Source organism: Carassius carassius, chromosome 25 (assembly GCF_963082965.1).
Source record: "Carassius carassius chromosome 25, fCarCar2.1, whole genome shotgun sequence".
Classification (NCBI taxonomy): Eukaryota; Metazoa; Chordata; class Actinopteri; order Cypriniformes; family Cyprinidae; genus Carassius; species Carassius carassius.
In genome coordinates this window covers 9,344,740-9,363,855 of record NC_081779.1, presented here as the reverse complement: position 1 = coordinate 9,363,855, position 19,116 = coordinate 9,344,740, and the positions used below count along the sequence as shown (strand labels likewise).

The 19,116-nt window shown below is 37.8% G+C and overlaps 1 protein-coding gene and 1 pseudogene across 1 annotated transcript in view; both read left to right on the top strand.

The window, feature by feature from the left end:
* The window catches only part of LOC132104808 (probable phospholipid-transporting ATPase IIB), a 48,902-nt pseudogene extending 39,389 nt beyond the window's left edge, over nucleotides 1–9,513 (top strand).
* Nucleotides 9,514–12,077: 2,564 nt separating this feature from the next.
* Nucleotides 12,078–19,116, top strand: part of LOC132104118 (nuclear factor of activated T-cells, cytoplasmic 1-like) — a 41,077-nt gene continuing 34,038 nt past the window's right edge. The window contains exons 1-3 of the mRNA XM_059509348.1: nucleotides 12,078–12,530; nucleotides 14,732–15,764; nucleotides 15,886–16,045. Coding sequence (XP_059365331.1) covers nucleotides 12,512–12,530; nucleotides 14,732–15,764; nucleotides 15,886–16,045 — 1,212 coding nt within the window. The 5' untranslated portion in view covers nucleotides 12,078–12,511. The remainder of the gene's footprint in view (nucleotides 12,531–14,731; nucleotides 15,765–15,885; nucleotides 16,046–19,116) is intronic.

Below are 19,116 nucleotides of genomic sequence, written 5' to 3'. Positions count from 1 at the left end.
GGACTGATTTATGTAAGCGACTTAAAGTCAAAGTAACCCAAGTTACACCATTTTTACTACTAAAGCAAGGCAAGTTTAAAATCCTTATTAACTTAGCATCCATTTTATCCATCTTTCTGTCTGTTTGTATGTGTCAAGGTACACATACAATAGATGGCCAAAAATATGTGAACACCCAAACACCATACCTATATCTGCATGAAAGGCATTTAATATCCTGAATGTGATGCGACAAAATACAGCAAACCCCATTATAATCAGTGATGCTGTCTACACTGGATGTGGTGTGACACAACATGACAAATCCCCGACAGTAAACTGATGCCTGACTCTTTTTATGACGTGCTGACACAAATTTCAAATGATTTGCAGCAGTCACTTTGTTGCATCCAGTGTAGACCGCCTCAAGCTGTGTAGGTGTAATAATGACAATTAATATTGGGTTCTTCTTTATGTTTCAGATCTGGATGTTGACCGGAGACAAGTTGGAAACTGCTACATCTATCGCCGAAGGTTCCCACTTAGTTTCTAGAAATCAAGACATCCACGTTTTCAGACCGGTAGGATCAGAACCTAGTCTGATCCTGATGATTTGGATTTTTAAGTGAAGTGGATTTAGTGTGAACGCTCTATGGGGTTTTTGTGACAGGTGTCCAACAGGGCCGAGGCTCATCTGGAGCTGAACTCCTTCAGAAGGAAACACGACTGTGTGCTGGTCATATCAGGGGACTCTCTGGAGGTAAAAAACATGTTCCATATGTTCAACAAAATTATGTATGATCAAGATTGATTTTTCCCCACTGATTATGTGTGCCCCATCAGGTCTGTCTGCGCTATTGTGTGCATGACTTTGAGCTGGCATGTCAGTGCCCCGTTGTGGTTTGCTGTCGCTGCTCTCCCACGCAGAAAGCTGAGATCATTCGATTGTTACAGCAACAAACAGCCAACGGAACATGTGCCATAGGTCAGTCCTCTCCACTTCTCTCCTCAGTCTGTTGAGCTTTAAGTCCCATTATCCAGTAGCTGAGACAAAACCCACTTAAACTGAACTCTCTCCAAGCGCATGAATCTTTGAGAATGGTAAAGATGACTGTCTTCACAGTGTCTTCTCATGTTTTCTCCCTATCATCTTTCTTATCTCTGTGCTCAGGCGATGGAGGAAATGATGTCAGCATGATCCAAGCAGCAGACTGTGGTATCGGTATTGAAGGGAAGGTGAGGCATTTCTCATTAACGTAGATTGTCTATTCCTGTTGCTGTAACTTTTTTCCCATTTCATCTTTAATTAATTATTTTTTCCATTTCAAATAAATTGTCATTACCAGAATGTGTAGGTGTTTTTATATTTTATTTTATATTTTGGGTGTAATTCCCTTTACTGGTTAATTTTTTTTAGATTCTCATTACTGTAATAAAGTTTTTTTTATTTAACATTAAGTTAAATATAATATCATTGCAGTGTTTAATATTTATATTTTAAATTTTAATATTTAATTTTAATATAGATATGTATAACATAAGCATTAATATTTATTCAATATTTGTTTTTGTTTTTAAGCCACCTTAAAGGCAATAATAGCTTATTTATATAATACATTTAAATATAATTGTTGGCATTATGTAAATGAGAATTTAGGGGAGAAATATGCATAAATGATGTGAAAATACAAATCATCTTAATAGTCATATACATTTTTATTTTGAGGTAAAATATTATTCCGGCATATTCTTGACATTTATCGATTCATAGTTTCTTGCAAGGAAAACATCATTCACTGAGAAATGTTCATATTCAGTACATTTATTAACTATTTTAACCTAGCCTAAAAAATCATGAATGATAAAAAGAACTGTAACATTATAATATTTCAGACTCTGTGTGATTAAGTAGAATTGTCATTTAAACCTAAACATAGCTGTTGTTTCAGGAGGGAAAGCAGGTGTCTCTGGCAGCAGATTTCTCCATTACCCAGCTCAAGCACATAGGCAGACTGCTGATGGTACATGGCCACACAGTTACAAACGCTCAGCAGCTCTGGGTTAGTTTTTCATGGATCATGGGACGATCATCTCCACCATGCAGGTAACATGCACACAAAGAGTAAAGAGCCTCATGTATATTTCCACTTCTGTAGTGATAAAGAGATCAGAGTCATTACAGTAAACTGGTTTGCGTTCAACATAAAAACGTAAACAGGCACAATCAGACATTCTTTACAAATAAATCTGTGAACGTTTCATCAAAGAAATAAACATCGAAGTGCAATGTAACCTGTCTCCCGTCAATTCAGTGGAGGTCTTTTCATGAATGTGATCTTCGGACCATCGCCAGCTCTTGCACCACATGGCATTGTAAATCGATCTGCGCAGTGAGCAAGAGATTAGTGTCCCCGTCTGACAGCTCCTGCTTTTTAATTAAACCTTAATACAGAGAGACAAGAACAACAGGGAAATATGAGCGAAGATTTCATTTAGTCCAGAGAGTAACCCTGAGGAATGTTCGCTGTATGAAGAGAGTCAATTATGTGATCAGTTAGAGGCCATTAGGCTGGATTGCACTGCCGTTTATGATTAAAATGAAAACAGAGACGGTTACAGTAGGCTGAGGAGCCGAGTGAGCGTGGAGCAGAGGTCAGAGCTCAAAGCGCTCATGTGTGAATGGGGGATCAGACCGTGAGCGAGGGTCAAGAACTTTCTTTATCATAGAAGAAACTTGTTCTAGTTGGACATCAGTAAACCTTATGGATTTGTCAGGTCTTGCAGTCTAAATAACCCTAGCAGATATTTTATTATTATTATTATTACTATTATTATTATTGTTAGTTGTTCCCCTGTTTAATTTGTAAACTACGAAAGTGTTGCATACACATGTGTTTATACTCATTATAACACTAAACTAACAGCTTTATCTTAGTCTTTGTTGGGTCATATCGAACACATTCTCTGTTTGTCCAGCAGGGGGCGTCCTGGTGTATGTGCACGTGGTGGCGATCTCCTTCACTGCTCTGATGCTGATGGAGCTGCTGATGGTGGCACTGATGGTCCGCACCTGGCACTGGCTCATGGTCGTAGCCCAACTTATCAGTCTTGGCTGCTACTTCGCTCCCCTCGCCTTCCTGAACGAATACTTTGGTAAGAACTGACGCAAGCCATTTTTTGAACACTCTTATTTCATTTTATATTTTTACTTTATTTTAATGGAATTTAATTCTGTTTTATTTCATTTATTTATTTACTTATTTATTTATCAATACCGTTTTTGAAGTTTTAAATACTTTTTGAATGTTTTTTACCTGTCTACCTTCCTCCCTGCACATTAACAGTATTTATTTATTCATTTGTTGTTTATATTATGTTTAGTTTATTTATTACTTGCCTATCTATTCTTACATTTGACACTTTTTTGCCTTTAATTTGTTTATTCATTTACATTGGTTATAATGTTCTATCACTGTCATTTTTATCTATCTATCTATCATTTTATCTGCCTGTTTGTCTGGCTATATAATAAATTCCCCCCTCCCCCACTCTGTTTCCCCTTAAGCTTAAATAATTGAAAATGATATGTATATAGATTTCCTATATTCTCTGGTTTCAGTGTTCGAACAAAACACACATATTTAGTTCAGACTGATATACAATAAAAACAGCTTTTAAGCTCCTTCTTCTTTCTGTCCATCTCTGTTTTGTGACTGTGCCTCGGGCGTAGGTCACATGACCTTAGGCGCTTTCCTGGGTAGGTTTTTCTTTCCCCTTGTTCTCTCTGTTGTTTCACCACACCAGCTATCATTTCCTGTCCCCACAAACATGTCTGTTCTCCGTCCTCGGTTTTCAGTCTGGTGTGATGTGGGCCCCTGGGTGAGAAGGAGCCATGCAAATGTGCCCTAACCCTGTGATCACTCATTTTTCAGAACATTCCATCGGTGAATGCATCCCATCTACTTTATCCACAGCCTGACAGACTTCTTTTTTATAATGTGTGAAAAAGGCACCTTGATGATATTATGAACATTTTGAGCCTGACTTTGTATTCCTCTGTCTTGTTTGTCTTCAGATCTTTCGTTTATCACGACACGGATGTTCTTGTGGAAGGTGTGTGTCATCACTCTGGTCAGCTGTTTGCCGCTCTACATCATCAAATATCTGAGGCGGAAATGCTCCACACAGAGTTATTCCAAACTCTCCTCCTAAACTTACCATTTGGTTACATGGTGTCAAAAGGCAAGCGCACGTGACTTTGAAACTTTGAAATTCATCTATTCCTTTTTTTTAATGCTGAATGTTAGTTCACCAAAAAATTAACAAGCTAACATCATTTACTCACCCTCATGTTGTTCTAAACCTTTATGGCTTATGGCCTTTTTTTTGGGAAACCCAAAAGGAGAATTTAGCAGAATGTTCATGCTGCTCCTTTCCATACAATGGTGAGCATAGGGCCGTCACGTTTCAAAATTGCAACATCTTAAACTCTGCTTTTGTGTTTTTGTGTTTGAAATTCCTATGTTTAAATTGACATTAGGGTGGGTAGATAATGATCACACATACATTTTTGAGTCAGACCATCACTTTAAGCATCAACTACAAATGCCTGAAAGTGCTTTTATGATGCTGTTTACGTGTGCTTCATAAATGCATTTTTCAGTGGGATAATGTGATTTGTGCGTGTATATTTATTGACTTCTCATCATGTTTCTGCACTTAAAGATGGTGGGACAGTTCTAGGATGAAACGGTGAGTAGTATTGAGTTCTTGAAGAGGATTAAGCACAAAAAAGAGATCAAGATAAAAAGAAAAGAAAAGCCAAAGGTTTTGAGGCACCCACACCTGTCACTTTTCACTTACCGTAAATGTATACAGAGGAAAAAAAAACAGCATTACATATTTTTATTGAATAGATTATGGATTTTTATAGTTTTTTTATTTATAATTGTTATAATTCATGGTATTTAATGATGTTAATAGTTTCATGATGAAGTATCAGCTTTAATAAACCTTTCATCATTAGTATTATCACACCTATTAGCACTATTTTTCATTTGAATTTGGCACATTCTGTATTATTGACTTTATTAATGAGATCTGGGTGGGCGGGGCTTGATAGATACCTGTGGTTCAGATCACATGACTGTATACTGAAGTGGAATTCAGAATGCTGTGGCTGCCGCTGCCATATGATCCTGCTGCAAAACTGTGTAAATGTAAACCACAGCAAAGCTTGTATTCTTACAGCAAGAACTCTTGGTTCTGGGAACAACCTAACAACCTAAAAGACATTGCATAAACTTGACATTCGACTTTTTGACATTTGACAAATTAAACTTGATTGATGCATGTCTTGATTGACTTTTATAACTTATTGTAATGCCATGACATCGAATCAAGACAAGTATGTAGTATTTTTGTTAGATAGGTGTTATAAATGAAAGATTTTTTATAAGATCATGAAAAACTGCAAACAAAAAGCAGTTGGATATCTTAACTGCTTACAGATACGCCATCAATTTGCTTTTCTTAAATCAATCTATGGTACTCGCTCATCAACACTTCCATTTTTATAGTCAATCAGCAAGTTATTTTGAAGTTTTACAATTTTTTAAGGACATTCACAGGAAATACTGCACTAGTTTTGTCCCTTGATGAGTGTGCTGACGGTGTGAAGTTGGCTCAATAATGTGTAAGGAATGAGTTTTATCATTCTCTTTATTTTCTATACTGAGTGTGTGAGAGAGTGTGTGTGTGTGTGTTTACAATACTGAAAGAGATTATGCCAAGCTCATGCGCTGTTTCTTTCTTGCTGTATGTTATGATGGTTCTCCAGTCTGCTTTGAAGATGTTGAGTTGTACTGAACTCAGGAAATCCACTGATTTATTTTACTGGATATAAACCTTAAACTAACCCTGTGACAGGCCCAACACCAATAGCTTATTTAATATTTGTTTGAGTATTTGAGTACCAGTTTGAGTGAGTATAAGGTTGTCTCTCTTAAATATTTATAATACAGCACTGTTTAACTTACTTGGCAATTATTTGTATGCATTGCTTCTAACCACTAGAGAGCGGCATTTACACAGTATTTACTATCACAGAAGACAAACGTTGGGTCCACATGGTAACTACATGTGCTGGCAAGATTGCTGTTCAATATGAGGCTTTCAGGACTGTGACCCAGGTTTACCCAATGGATGTCTTAATTGATTTTACACCAATACATTTTTCTTATTATAAATGTTGAAAACAATTGTGCTGTTTAATGCTTTTGTGGAAAAATAATTTTTAAAGATTTGATGAATATCAAGGTTCAGAAGAATAGCATTTTAAAAAATAGAAATCTATTAAATAACTCTTTAAATACTGTATAAATAACTTTTGATCAATTTAATTGCATCTTTACAAAAAAAAATAGAAAGAAAGAAAAAAAAGAATGCACTGATCCCAAACTTTTGAACTGTAGTGTGTGTATGTGTGTGTGTGTGTGCATAATATACACATTATTTCATTTGTTTTTACTTCATTGTTTTATGATGTTTGTGTAAAACAGTTATAAAGAATGAGCAGTTGTGTCCAGACCTTTGACTGGCAGTGTGTATGGTACTTTCTGAGACAATGTGTTATCAAGCCCTCCGCCCAAATTCACCCACACACACTCTACAGGGCAGGAAACGTGTGGTTTACAGCGACCCCATGCTAGATGTGATGGTCCACTGGCACTAACATGCTAGGAAGCTATCTCTTTCATCTTATCTATCTTTTTCTCTTCCTCCCTTTCCCTTCTCTCTATATCTCTGTATCTACCTTTCCTCACTTGTACATCAAAACTCAATTTTGCTGTGTCAGCTTTTGCCTAAAATGACTCAAATCCGTTGCACGTGCCTAAATGGCGTCTCCACCCTTTGATGTGTTTGTGCACTGGACATTTCCGCAGAGGTTGTGGGGCAGTTGCCTTGTTTTATCAGCCGCATGTGGGGCACAACACGCGTCATACTGTTTTGCTACTGTCTCAAGTGTATCTGTTTTTCCAAAGCACTGTGTTTCCTGTAGGTGGACACCGATTCGGGATATCTCTCTCTCTCTCTCTCTATGTATATATATATATATATATATATATATATATATATATATATATATATATATATATAATTTTATTACATTATGTGTATTATTATTTTCTATCTGTCTGTTGTTCTGTCATTCTGTCTATTGTTCTGTCTTTCATTCTATCTCTCTATCTGTCTCTCTGTCTGTCCGTCTATCCGTTTGTTGTTCTTTCTGTCTATATATTGTTTTACCATTCTGTGGTTATCTATCTGTCTGTAATTCCATCCATCCAGATTATTTTTCATTCTTTCTGTCTGTTATTGAGCTAAAGATTCCCCTGAAAATGAACTATAATTTTATATACATTAATGAAATAATGCAAAAATTATGATTTTGAAGGTGAAGGTGCTATGTGTTTAAGAGAATTGGATTGATTGGTTAGTAATTTTTGGCCCGTTTTTATTGAACCATGTGAAACTTGACTAATTTATTCTCAGGGGCAGTATTTGCTCAAAACCACTGTCTTAAAAATCTATTGGAATGACTATCCTGCCATTTGTTGCTCAGCTCGTGGTATCGTGGACAGGTTAGTCACTGTTGTGTCTAGGCTCCACAGTGGAGCTCTGGGCAGAGGGTCTGTGTTTGCTCACTCTGCCTGTGGGAGCACATGAAATCCCTCCCCTCTGGAACACAGCCACAGTTGCCCGGCAACAACCTTACACAACAGGAAACAGACTTGGGGATTCCGTCACTGTGCCGAGTCAAAGGGAGCATTCAGTGGAGACAGGAAGCCCCAAGGTACAGCAGGAGGGCAGGTCTATACCCAAGGCCATGTCATGTAAATACCACCTCAAATTGCTGTTGCTGTTTCTACTTTAAGCACTTTTTATGTTCATCAGATTACTTTTAAATGTGGTCTGGATTTTATGACATGGACTCATAAGGCACATTGTAAAAAGACTAAAATAACACATTTGATTGCAATCCCATTGTGACTCAAAAAAAAAAAAAAAAAAAAAACTTTTCATGTACTACAGTACATTATCTTCTCAGTGTATTTTCAACCTGCTTATCATGGTCACATTTAACCCATACATATTTTCAGTTGCTCATAGAGCTCTAGTCATCTGAAGTTCAACTTCTGCATCCAGACGGGGTTTTATCTGTTTTATCTATTTAGAAAAGAGGGGGGAAAGTCTTTTCCAGAAGACCTCCATCAAATCAGTCATTCCCAGTATTGTCACCCACAAATATAATGATGAGACCTGCCTGCCAGACGGAAAATTGACTTGTAAGAAGAGGTGAGTGGACCTATGACATCAATGACTCCCCCTTTCTGGACCAATCACAGCACAGACAGAAAAACAGTTGGGTGCACATTGGGGGTTGAATGTGGTTTTGGTTTATTTGAACAACTTTTAAATGCTGACACATCATTAGTGATGCACATGCATATTATGATTCATGCCGTTGTTATAAGTGTGCAGCCTTTTTTAAACATCTCCGAGACAGACGATTCAACATCTGTGGCATTAGTTATGGACTCACGTTACATAGTCCCACATGTCTTTGCTGTCTATGGCATGCCATGCATTGATACATGTATTAGCACATTGCCGCCCATGTATCCTGTTTGGAAACATAATTTGTCATTTGTGTATTCTCGAAAACCTTATAAAGTAAACACAGCTGTGCATCATGCTGTCACACGAGCCATGCTAACTGCATTAGCACTCATTGTATTATCATTATCATTAGTGTCCGTAGTTCTTGAAGTCGTAAAGCCGCAGCTTCTCCTGTTCATTGCTGTTATTAAGGTGTCTTTGGAATATAAATGAGAAAATTATGACTACATTTCATGTCCTTGCAGTGTGTGTGTGTTATTATATTGCAGTGTGTGTGTGTAAACTGGCTGACCTGCCTTTGGGGGCGTCTAATGAATTATTACACGAAGTTCAGGAATACTCCTTTCTGACTGGTCAATCTTGCCATCCAGTGGTCTGATATTGACCATTGGTGATCCAATAGTGCCAATTCAAAAAATTACACCGATGATGTCAATTATTTCTCTAAACCTCAGTATAGGAACTCCAGATAGAAAGCATTATAGTTTGATGCGATTTTAACCATCCATGGACTTTTTCTGAACTTTGAACTGGGGGTGGGCTTTGCACCTCATGCAGACACAACTGGAGGCATCTTGACTTATGACTTTGTCCAAAATCACCCTATATATTTTTATGTAGTGCACTATTTGATGGCACAACCATTTGTAGTGGTGTCCGAAACCATAATGGACATTGTGGAGTGCACTCATTCGATCCCACCAAAATAACAGGCCCATGTACACTCAGCTGAGCACAGTCAAGGTCGTCCTGAATTTCCATGTTTCAACAGAAGTCATGCATTCATATGACTTCATAAGACTACAAAATTAATGATATACTGTGATTTTGTTGCAGTGTTTGTCTTATTGATTGACCAGTTGTTTTATAATATATATATATATATATATATATATATATATATATATAATGCTTAGCACATGGTAATGTTTTCCTAGAAAATACTTTTTCAGTCTTTCTACTTCAATAAGTCATGTTTATTTCAAAGTGTTGGCAAGTGTAACTTGCCCTTTCTTTGTAATTATTTGTGAAAGTTACAAGTAATTTCTGAGTGAAAGTTGTTTTAAAGTAAATCCCACACCTTTTTTTCCAGTGTATTTTAATTTAAAGATTTTAAATCATCATTACATGTCCATGTTTATTTGCTCAGCAACCATGTAATAACCATGTCATTGCTGATGTCGGTTAAGATCTAAATCTAGTAATATAGACAACAAAAGGTCTTTTTAGGGAGTACAAAATACACCAGCTTTTTGGCATATTCTGAACTGTAAAGCTGAGACGAACAAAAGATCCGGAACTGTCCGGATGGTGCTCAAAAACCCCTGTCCTTAACAACGGGCAGACAGAGTGGAAAAACTACAGGCCAACTGACGTAGATCTAGGTGCACGTCAATCAACACAGTTAGTGCTATTTATTACCTTCAGCCTGGAAGCTGTGTTTACTGTGACACGCAGCTTGCTTTCACATATCTGGGGAGGGCAGGGAGGCCCTGCCCACATCCCCTCAAGCCTACTTAGGGCCCCTAACCAGTGGGTGAGAGCTTTCCATGAGGTCAAACAAATACATTTGACCCACAGAACAGCAGGAGAGAGAGGACTGTAAGAGATGGTAATGGTACAATTACCATGTTCCCATGATGAAAGAAACAGCTTGAGTTTCATAAATGCACTAATTCCTGATGCAATTATATATCATCCTGTGCGTGTGGGGTGAAGGCTATTTGGCTCTCTTGTGTTACTCGACCTGGATGAATTCTTAGTGGGGATAAGCACTGCACAGCTACTTCAAAACGTCCATATCATTAGAGAGCTTGCAAAAGGCTCAGCCACATAAAAAAAAAAAAGCCATTCATTTAGGGAAACCATATGCAATTTGTAAACTTTTGTGCACTGAGAACCCATGATACTGTATATGTGCAGATGCAATTCTTTGTGCAGAGATTGAAAATACCTATCTATTTATCGTTCTATATTTTGGCTCTTATTTGGGACTTATTTTGGGTCTGAAATATGCTTAGGGTTACTTGCATGGGAAGGGTGAAGTGCATGTGAATCTTTATACTACAATAGTAATACTACAAAAATGCAAATATGCATTATTATTATTATCATCATCATTATGACAGTACATGTCACTATTTACAATGAGGTGCTAATTAAGATCCATTGTTTTCAATAGTAAGTGCAAGTAATGTTGTGTATTGCAGTATGAGAATCCTGCACTAAATGCTAACATTGGCCAACATTTCTTGGCTTCAAGAAAGTCCTAGATCAGTGGTTACCAACCTTTTTCAACTCGCGGCCCACACAACCAAACATATTTTTGAGCAGGCCACTGCAAAAAAAATTAACTGAACCTGCTATTGTTGGGTTAATAACTTAGTACTCAGAAGATAGATTGTTAACTGTCTTTATTGAATGAACTGGCAATGAACAGAAAATAACTCGGGCTGGCACCACTTGGCACAACTGCTGTCGTTCTGTAGCATATGCCGCAAAAATATAGGATATTTATATTCTTATATTTATAAGATAAATTGGCGTTTATTCTTAAACCAATCGTTTGTTATTTAATTATATATATGAAATTATGTTATGGCTTTGACATTTTTACATATATGAACAATATTATTATTTCTTTTAATAGTAATTGGCGGCCCACCTGCAATACCATCGTGACCCACTAGGGGACCGCGGCCCACAGGTTGAAAACCACTGTCGTAGATGATTCCCGATGACGCAGCGAATCGCACCCCACTGGAAAGTTGTCAAAACCGAAATAAGTTGCCCGGCCTGCCAACAGCATCTTATGATTTTCAGATCCCATTTCCCTGCACTGTGATGTCCTAATAAAAAAAAAAAAAAAAAAAAAAAAAAAAAAAAAACTACCGGAGCTCTTAGTCTGTTTATCCAATCACTATCAACGCACTGCGTGACAAGTATGTGACAATAGAAATTATTAACATGATAATGATTTCTTTAACTGCATTTGTTCTTCAAAACAGCCACATTTGATTTTTCTGTTTCCAGTTGCTCCTGGACACGCCTACTCTGTTTTAAATTTTGGCTGCAACTGGGACATATGAAAGTAAGAAAAACACCTTCCTAAATATAATCTAATAGACATAAATATAATAAACAACGATTTGACTACATGTGGCTCAACTGGAATGTTTTAGACAAATAGGACTATAGACTAATATAAGCCGGGATGTCAGGATAGTCGACAGCCGAATCATCATTTGAACCGGTTCTTTAAAACGAACTGTTCGAAAGAACCGATTCTCAGAAATGAGTTGGACTTCCCTTCTCTAGCATATGCGCATGCGCACACGCCGGCTTATTTGCCTTAGGTTTCAAGGGCTCCACATCTGGAAATGTTGAGAAGAGAGAATCCCTCTCTTCATCTGCTGTCGAGCTTGAGACGTGGTGCCTGCGTCACTCCACTGAGAGGCGGGGCTACACGGAGGTGTTTCCCGGCTTTATATAGATACAGAGACCTTTCCATCGCAAAGCAGTGCGTCACCAGAACCCCTGGAAACGAACATGCAAGTCCAGAATAGAAAATATTGCGAGTTAGACAAACTGTATTAAAAGAATATTCTAACACTTTTGCGTTGTTAGTGCACGCGCTTTAAAGTGTTGTATATTGAATCATCTGAGCTTTCTAATCATTTATAGTTTTCTCGTGACTGGAATACACCTTTATTGGGGTAGAAGTGAACATTTTTATCACAGATATCTGGAATCGTTATATTGGGAAATAAAAGCCTCATCGGACCCTGCCGTGCGTATTTGGGAAAGTGCGTTGAACTAGGTGTGAGTTTACTCTATACACTTCGCAAGCATGAAATCCGCAGAGGAAGGTAAGATTAAATTCATCCACTCACACCGAGTAATATTTAACGCTAATGTGTTTCTGTAATATTATTTTAATATGAGTATAATTGAACCTATTAATACTGATTCACGCATGCTTGCTTGTGTATTTGCATGTCGTGTAAATAAAATAAATCCAAATCTGCTATCGTGCACGCACTATTTGTTACTAGGGGGACCTGGGAGTGTTGTAACACATTTGGTTTCAACTTCTTTAACTCCATGTGTACCGCATGCATGTGTCTCAAACTCTGACATAACGTTCCCATGTTTGGCTGCTATAAGTTAAAATGATTAAAAAGTCTGCGGCATGTTCCTAAACTGCGTAAATTAATGTCAGGCTTTTGTAATCTATCCGACTAACGAGTGAGTTGTGGCAGTAGGAGGGGTGGTTTATAGAACACTTTATAGAAAATATGGGCATTTTAATTAAAGATTTTTAAAATGAAAATAACTCACTGCCTCTATGCGATAATAAATTGTATTTGTAGCTAAATTAATTAAAACACACACACACACACACATATTATAGGACTTTGAAAAGTTGAGATACAACCCTCCCCATGTATGATAATGATTTCACCCCAGTTGGTAATTTCTGATTGGTTATTGGTGATGTTATAGCTCGCCCTGTTTTACTGCTCTGTTGTTGTTGTTGTTTTGTTTGTTTGTTTGTTTTTTGGACTAGTGGAATTAAAGTAATTTTTTATTTAATCAATGGACTGAATGAGTTTTTCCTCAGTTTAACAGACTGCAGAAGGAAGCGGTGGGCGTGACAAAGATGAATAAGCAGGGACACTATTTAGATTGTGGGGTTATGCATCCCTCTCTTTGCAGCAACTGTGCATTTCACAAGAACTTAGATTATAGTTCATAATGGCAGCTGTGCTAAAAACAAATCAAGTTTTTATATTTTCTACTGAGAAAAGTAACTTTAACCAGCCTTAAGGTGGTTTCCTGGCCTTTATTGGCTTAAAATGGTCTCCCAGTCCATCATTTAGCTGGTCTACAAAGCTGGTCTCCTAACTTGACCTGATGAAATGTGCCCAAAACTCTTTTAAATCCAGCCAGCAGACCAGCATAATCATGCTGAGATGCCAGCAAACCTACTTAGGCTGATTTAAGGTTTTTTATTTCAGTGGGGTTGCTAATATACTACTTTTAGTAATCAGTAATTATTATTATTATTTTTTTTAAAGCTATCAGAATCACATAGTGTATACTTATGGCTTGCTTACAAAAATCTAATATGTAGTTGTTAACTTGATTCAAAACGATACATACATTAGGGATACATTAGCATGCTATCAGTGTCCAGGGTGCTTTGTTGCACTGTGGTCACATTTTCAAGTATCCGTGTTTTTAATCGTCCTCTAAAGTAGCGAGAAATCATTGCAAATTTTATTGCAAGCAGAGCCAGTAGTGACTGTGCGCCAGTTTGGGCTAACTTACATTACTTATAATTCCACCAGTTTGGACTGACTGACTACAGTGACTCACTCAACTCAACTATGTTTTTCCCCCCTTTTTGCAGGGATTACTTATTAAAATAATACATTTCTTATTCTTATTGGGATAGTAGCTATATAGACATAAAAACTTTGATAGGCCAGATGATGTATTACTACCGGTTTTCTTTATTTTATTTTTTTTATATACAATGCTAAAGTGTTCAATGATTTGTCTCCAGGAACTATTATCTTTTGTGTATATTTGTAAATTTTCTGTACAAGATATTTTGCGTTGGAACCGTTGTATATACGTTGCATAGAAGCAAAAGTTTTTCGACAGAGATTGCTTATGAGTATTGGTTTTCCGTCTGGTTTTGTCCTCAGGATGTTATTTTTAACGTTTTGTTATTTTTGGCATGCTATTTGTGTATCACACACCTCGCTTCCTCTGCAGAGGTTGTGGCTTTTAACCACAACGTCAACGTTTTTGACATTTTTGATATTACTTATAAAGAATAGTGTCATTTTAACACCCTTTTTTATACCAAATGGCAATTCTTAAAAAAAAAAAAAAAGTTTATTATGTGGATAATTGTAAAAACATCAGTCTTCTTACGATACTCTGTGTGCTGCTACATGCACACTCTTCAAGAAATATCTTTTGCACCTGTGCTCTTTTATCTCCGTAGCTTATTTTTAGTTGCAATATCTCATGAAAATGTGATTGCACCTTACAGATTCATACGGTTACAGCCAAAACAACAGCATCTCACTAGCTCTGAGCAACCCCTGCCCACCCTCCCAGTACCACCATCTCCAGACCAGCCCTTCCTTGTCGATATCCATCAGTCAGCCATCCTCGTTCTCCTCTCAAGATGACATGAGCTCAGTGGGTTATTTCCAAACATCCGGCACCAGGTCCAACGGAGCGCCAACATTGGAAAGTCCACGCATTGAGATAACAGCTTACGGGCAGTTCCCAGAGGACGAAGTGGAGGAGAACAGCGTTCCCGTGGCCAAGCGAGTTAATTCCATAGTGACATTAACTTTGCCAAGCATTGATGGTTATCGTGACCCCACTTGCCTCAGCCCGGCGAGCAGCGTGTCTTCCCGTAGCTGCCATTCAGATGCATCTTCGTACGAATCAGGCTTCTCGTACAACTATGACAACTCGCCGCAGAACTCGCCCTGGCAGTCTCCCTGTGTCTCCCCGAAAGGTTCCTCATCTCTGCAGTCTTGCACACTTGGAGCTTCTCCACGCCATTCTCCCTCCGGTTCTCCCCATACCAGTATCACAGACGACAGCTGGATGGGCAACCGAGGCTCGCGACCGAATTCTCCTTGTGGTGGTAAACGGAAGTACAGCTTCAATGGTGGCCAGTCGCACAAGTACCATCCATACTCGCCAAATCATTCCCCGGGGCCATCGCCACACACTTCGCCCCGTCTCAGCGTGACGGAGGACACCTGGCTGCCCAACACCAATCAGTACACCAACTCCGCCATTGTTGCCGCCATTAATGCCCTCACCACAGATGGATTAGCAGATCTTGGGGAGGGGATCCCTTTGAAGTCCCGCAAGACCAGTCTGGAGCACAGCGCCTCGATGAACCTGAAAGTAGAACCAGGTGGAGAGGAGACAGGATCCCTGGAGCTTTGCCAGGAGGACTTTTCCTCAGCACGCCTGCCCTTTAAAAAAGAGACCTACTGCAGCGGCTTCTTGGATGTGCCCCAACACCCATATTGGTCCAAGCCAAAGCCTTACATCAGGTTGGTAGTACATAGATTTTATTTGTTTTTTTTAATTCCTAATATTTCAGCCACTCATCTGTGCTGACTAAAGTTATTTCCTTCTCTTTGCCTCATTACTCTCTCACTCTTATTTTCGAAGTCCATCGTTGCCAGCTCTTGATTGGCAGTTGCCTTCCAGTTCAGGGCCGTACAGCCTGCAGATTGATGTCCAACCCAAGTCCCATCACCGTGCTCACTACGAGACTGAAGGCAGCAGAGGGGCCGTGAAAGCACTATCAGGAGGGCATCCAGTGGTCCAGGTATAAGTTCAGAGTCTCTCAGAGACAGTAGGGATTCTCATAGTGTACCCAAAAAATGAAAAGTCTATCATCATTTACCGTTATGAAGTTCCTAACCTGTACAGCTTTCTTTCTTCTGGGTAATAATGTTTCTTTTTTCCTTTTGTATGAAAATCAGTTGGGTCCAAAACAGCATTGGACTGCAAAGAATTTCATTGTATGTTAAAAAAATGCATACATTTATTTAAATTTATTTATTTACATTTTTTTTAGACATTTTTCAAAGTATCTGCTTTTGAGTTTCACAGAAGAAAGTTCTATCAGTTTTGAATGACATGAGGGTGTAAATGGTCAGAGAATTTTGATCACAGAATTTTCATTTTTGTTTGAACTGTCTCTTTAAGCCTTAAAGGGACAATGTGGCTTTTAATAATGGTGTTTTTAATAATTACATTTTTTTTCTAAAAGCCCTGCAGACTTTAAAAAGGGATATTTGGGTGCAGGTAAGACTAGACATTATTAATTTATATGTATTATGAAATTGTAACTATACATAACTGGTTGAAAACCAGTGTAAACAAGAATATCAAAAGCTGCAGGGTTTATCTTTAACTAGGATGATGCAGGAAATGATTAGTTAGATTGCAGTATATGTCTTCTAGTAATATACATTACATCACAAACGTTTGGGGTCATTACATTTCTTTTTCTTCGAAAGTAGTCTCTTATGCTTAACAAGGCTGCATTTGTTTGATCAAAAACACAGTATATTTTGAAATATTAATTTCTATTTTAATATATTTAAAAATGTACACAATGACAAAGCTGAATTTTCAGCATCATTACTCCAGTCTTCAGTGTCACATGATCCTTCAGAATTCATTCTAATATGCTGATTTGGTGCTCATTTCTTGTTGTCAGTGCTGAAAAAGCTGTGCTGCTTAATATTTTTATATTTTTTAGGATTCTATGATGAATACAATTTCAAAATAACAGCCTTTATTTGAAATAAAAGCAAATCTTACTGACCCTAAACTTTTGAACAGTAATGTAAATATATATACACTTTAATACTAAAGCTAACATTCATAATAAGAGATTTTCACAGAATGTCTTATTTTCAACCATTTTTAGTCAACATCTTGCAAAATCCTCTCCATGAGGTGCCATGGTAGTATATACTCTATCTCTCATTGTTTTCGTTTTTGTTGATGTAAGAAAACTTCCTTGCATTTGTTTTCTCTCCAGTCATAGTGACACACTGTGATTTAAACCCTTATATTATATATTGCTTATTATACTGCATGTCAAAATTCAGGAAGCGTGACTGAAGTACTTCTTTTATTTCACAAGACCACAGTGTTGTGGTGTCAGTCCATTCTGCTCAACAGACACTGGTGATTCACACACCTCATTAGCTTTCGTAGCTGAATCATGGGTATTCAGCACACAAGTTGGTTGCAGATGCTCACTAATGGATAACAGAATTCCTAAAGACAGGAGTTGTGGTTTTATCTGAAAAAATTAAAATAAAAAATCAGTGTGGTTGGATGTGACTATTGGGGTCTCTACAGCCGCTTTATCTACTAAAATCACTGTTAAAGGTGAACTCAAAATTTCGATGTACATCTGTGGATGCTGGGTACTTGAGTTCAAAATAATGAGGTGCTAATGACTGTGAATAAATGGCTCAGTGCGACTCCCGTCTGAAAAAACAAGATCCTCTCACCCTCGTGTTTCATTTTTTTTCAAACTCATTGCCGTTTCCGGCCTAGTGCACAAGCTGCCTTTTGTTTAACTGAAGGTCCATGTACTGCACTGACATCATGTGCAGCAGCATCGTGTGGAGGCGTCCAGTCTCCGCTGCACACAGTTCTGGCAGGCAAGTAAAAGGGGAGTGTTTGAAAGAGCCTCAAACAAGCTTGTCCCATTCTGTAAACCATCAGATTAGAGAGCGCTCTCAACTGCACATGTTCTTCTTTTAGCGGACGGCACCTCCCTTCATGCTCTGTCACCACTGATGTCCTCCGCAGAGGATCTCCGTCAATGTGCAAGTTATTTTGTGACCTTTAGCATAGTTGTTAAAAGTACTCTGCCAGTAATTTGGGGGTTTTATCAAAGTATTTTTCAAGTTCTACTTTTTCACAAACCAAATAGACTTGCCATTATAATTTGCACCCTGATCTTAATGAATTAGCTGTATTTTCAATATTTTAAGCACCTACTTCATGTATTCCCATAACTATGTAAGTCACTGTAACCTCAGAGTAAGTCTTTGTTAGACGCTGTCTCTCCGCTTGGGGTTTGGTGGTTTTTGATGGGCAGGACTTTTGTACCCATGCTGCTAGAGCCCCGTCTCTCTTTTTCTCTCTCCCTCTGCTCGGGTTCCTGGTGGTTTCTGTCAGATTTTTTGTATCCTGGATGCAGTTTGACCACATGCGCCGTCAGCATGTGAGTGTGTAGCCTCTGAAGTGAGTCTGCCGCACCACAGCTATGTGCTTCCACGTCTGCGCTTAAGTCTCTCGAAAAGCTAACTTCTCAAAGAACAGCTCTGTCAACAAAAATCACCGCAGTTACTGGAAAAAGTGACGAAATCACTAAATATAGGTTTGCTTTGTACGAGCAGTGCTTCCACATTTATAATATTCAGACTGGTTTTATCTCATAGGCCTACTGTGACTGGGATGATCTTTATTACTTCTTTTTTTTTCTGGTAAATACTGCTAGTAGAGTTTTTATTTGGTTGAGTATATTTATTTAGGACTTATTTTATCACTGTTATGAGTCTCATTTGCTAACAGCTGCATACTCAAGTGTTCTTAATTGCACAAAAAGGCTCAGAAATGTTTTATATCCATCAGTATTATTTTTAATGATAAACTCCTTTTAGACAGACATTACACACGATTGGCTGCAATAAAACAAATAATAATTCTGTTTACATAATAAATGTGTATACTGTGTCTATTTATTATGTATATATAAATACAAACACATGCATTTATATATTTAATAAAAAATATGTTATGTTAATATATTAAATATTTATATATAATCTAAAATACACAAATATAAATATATAAATGTATATG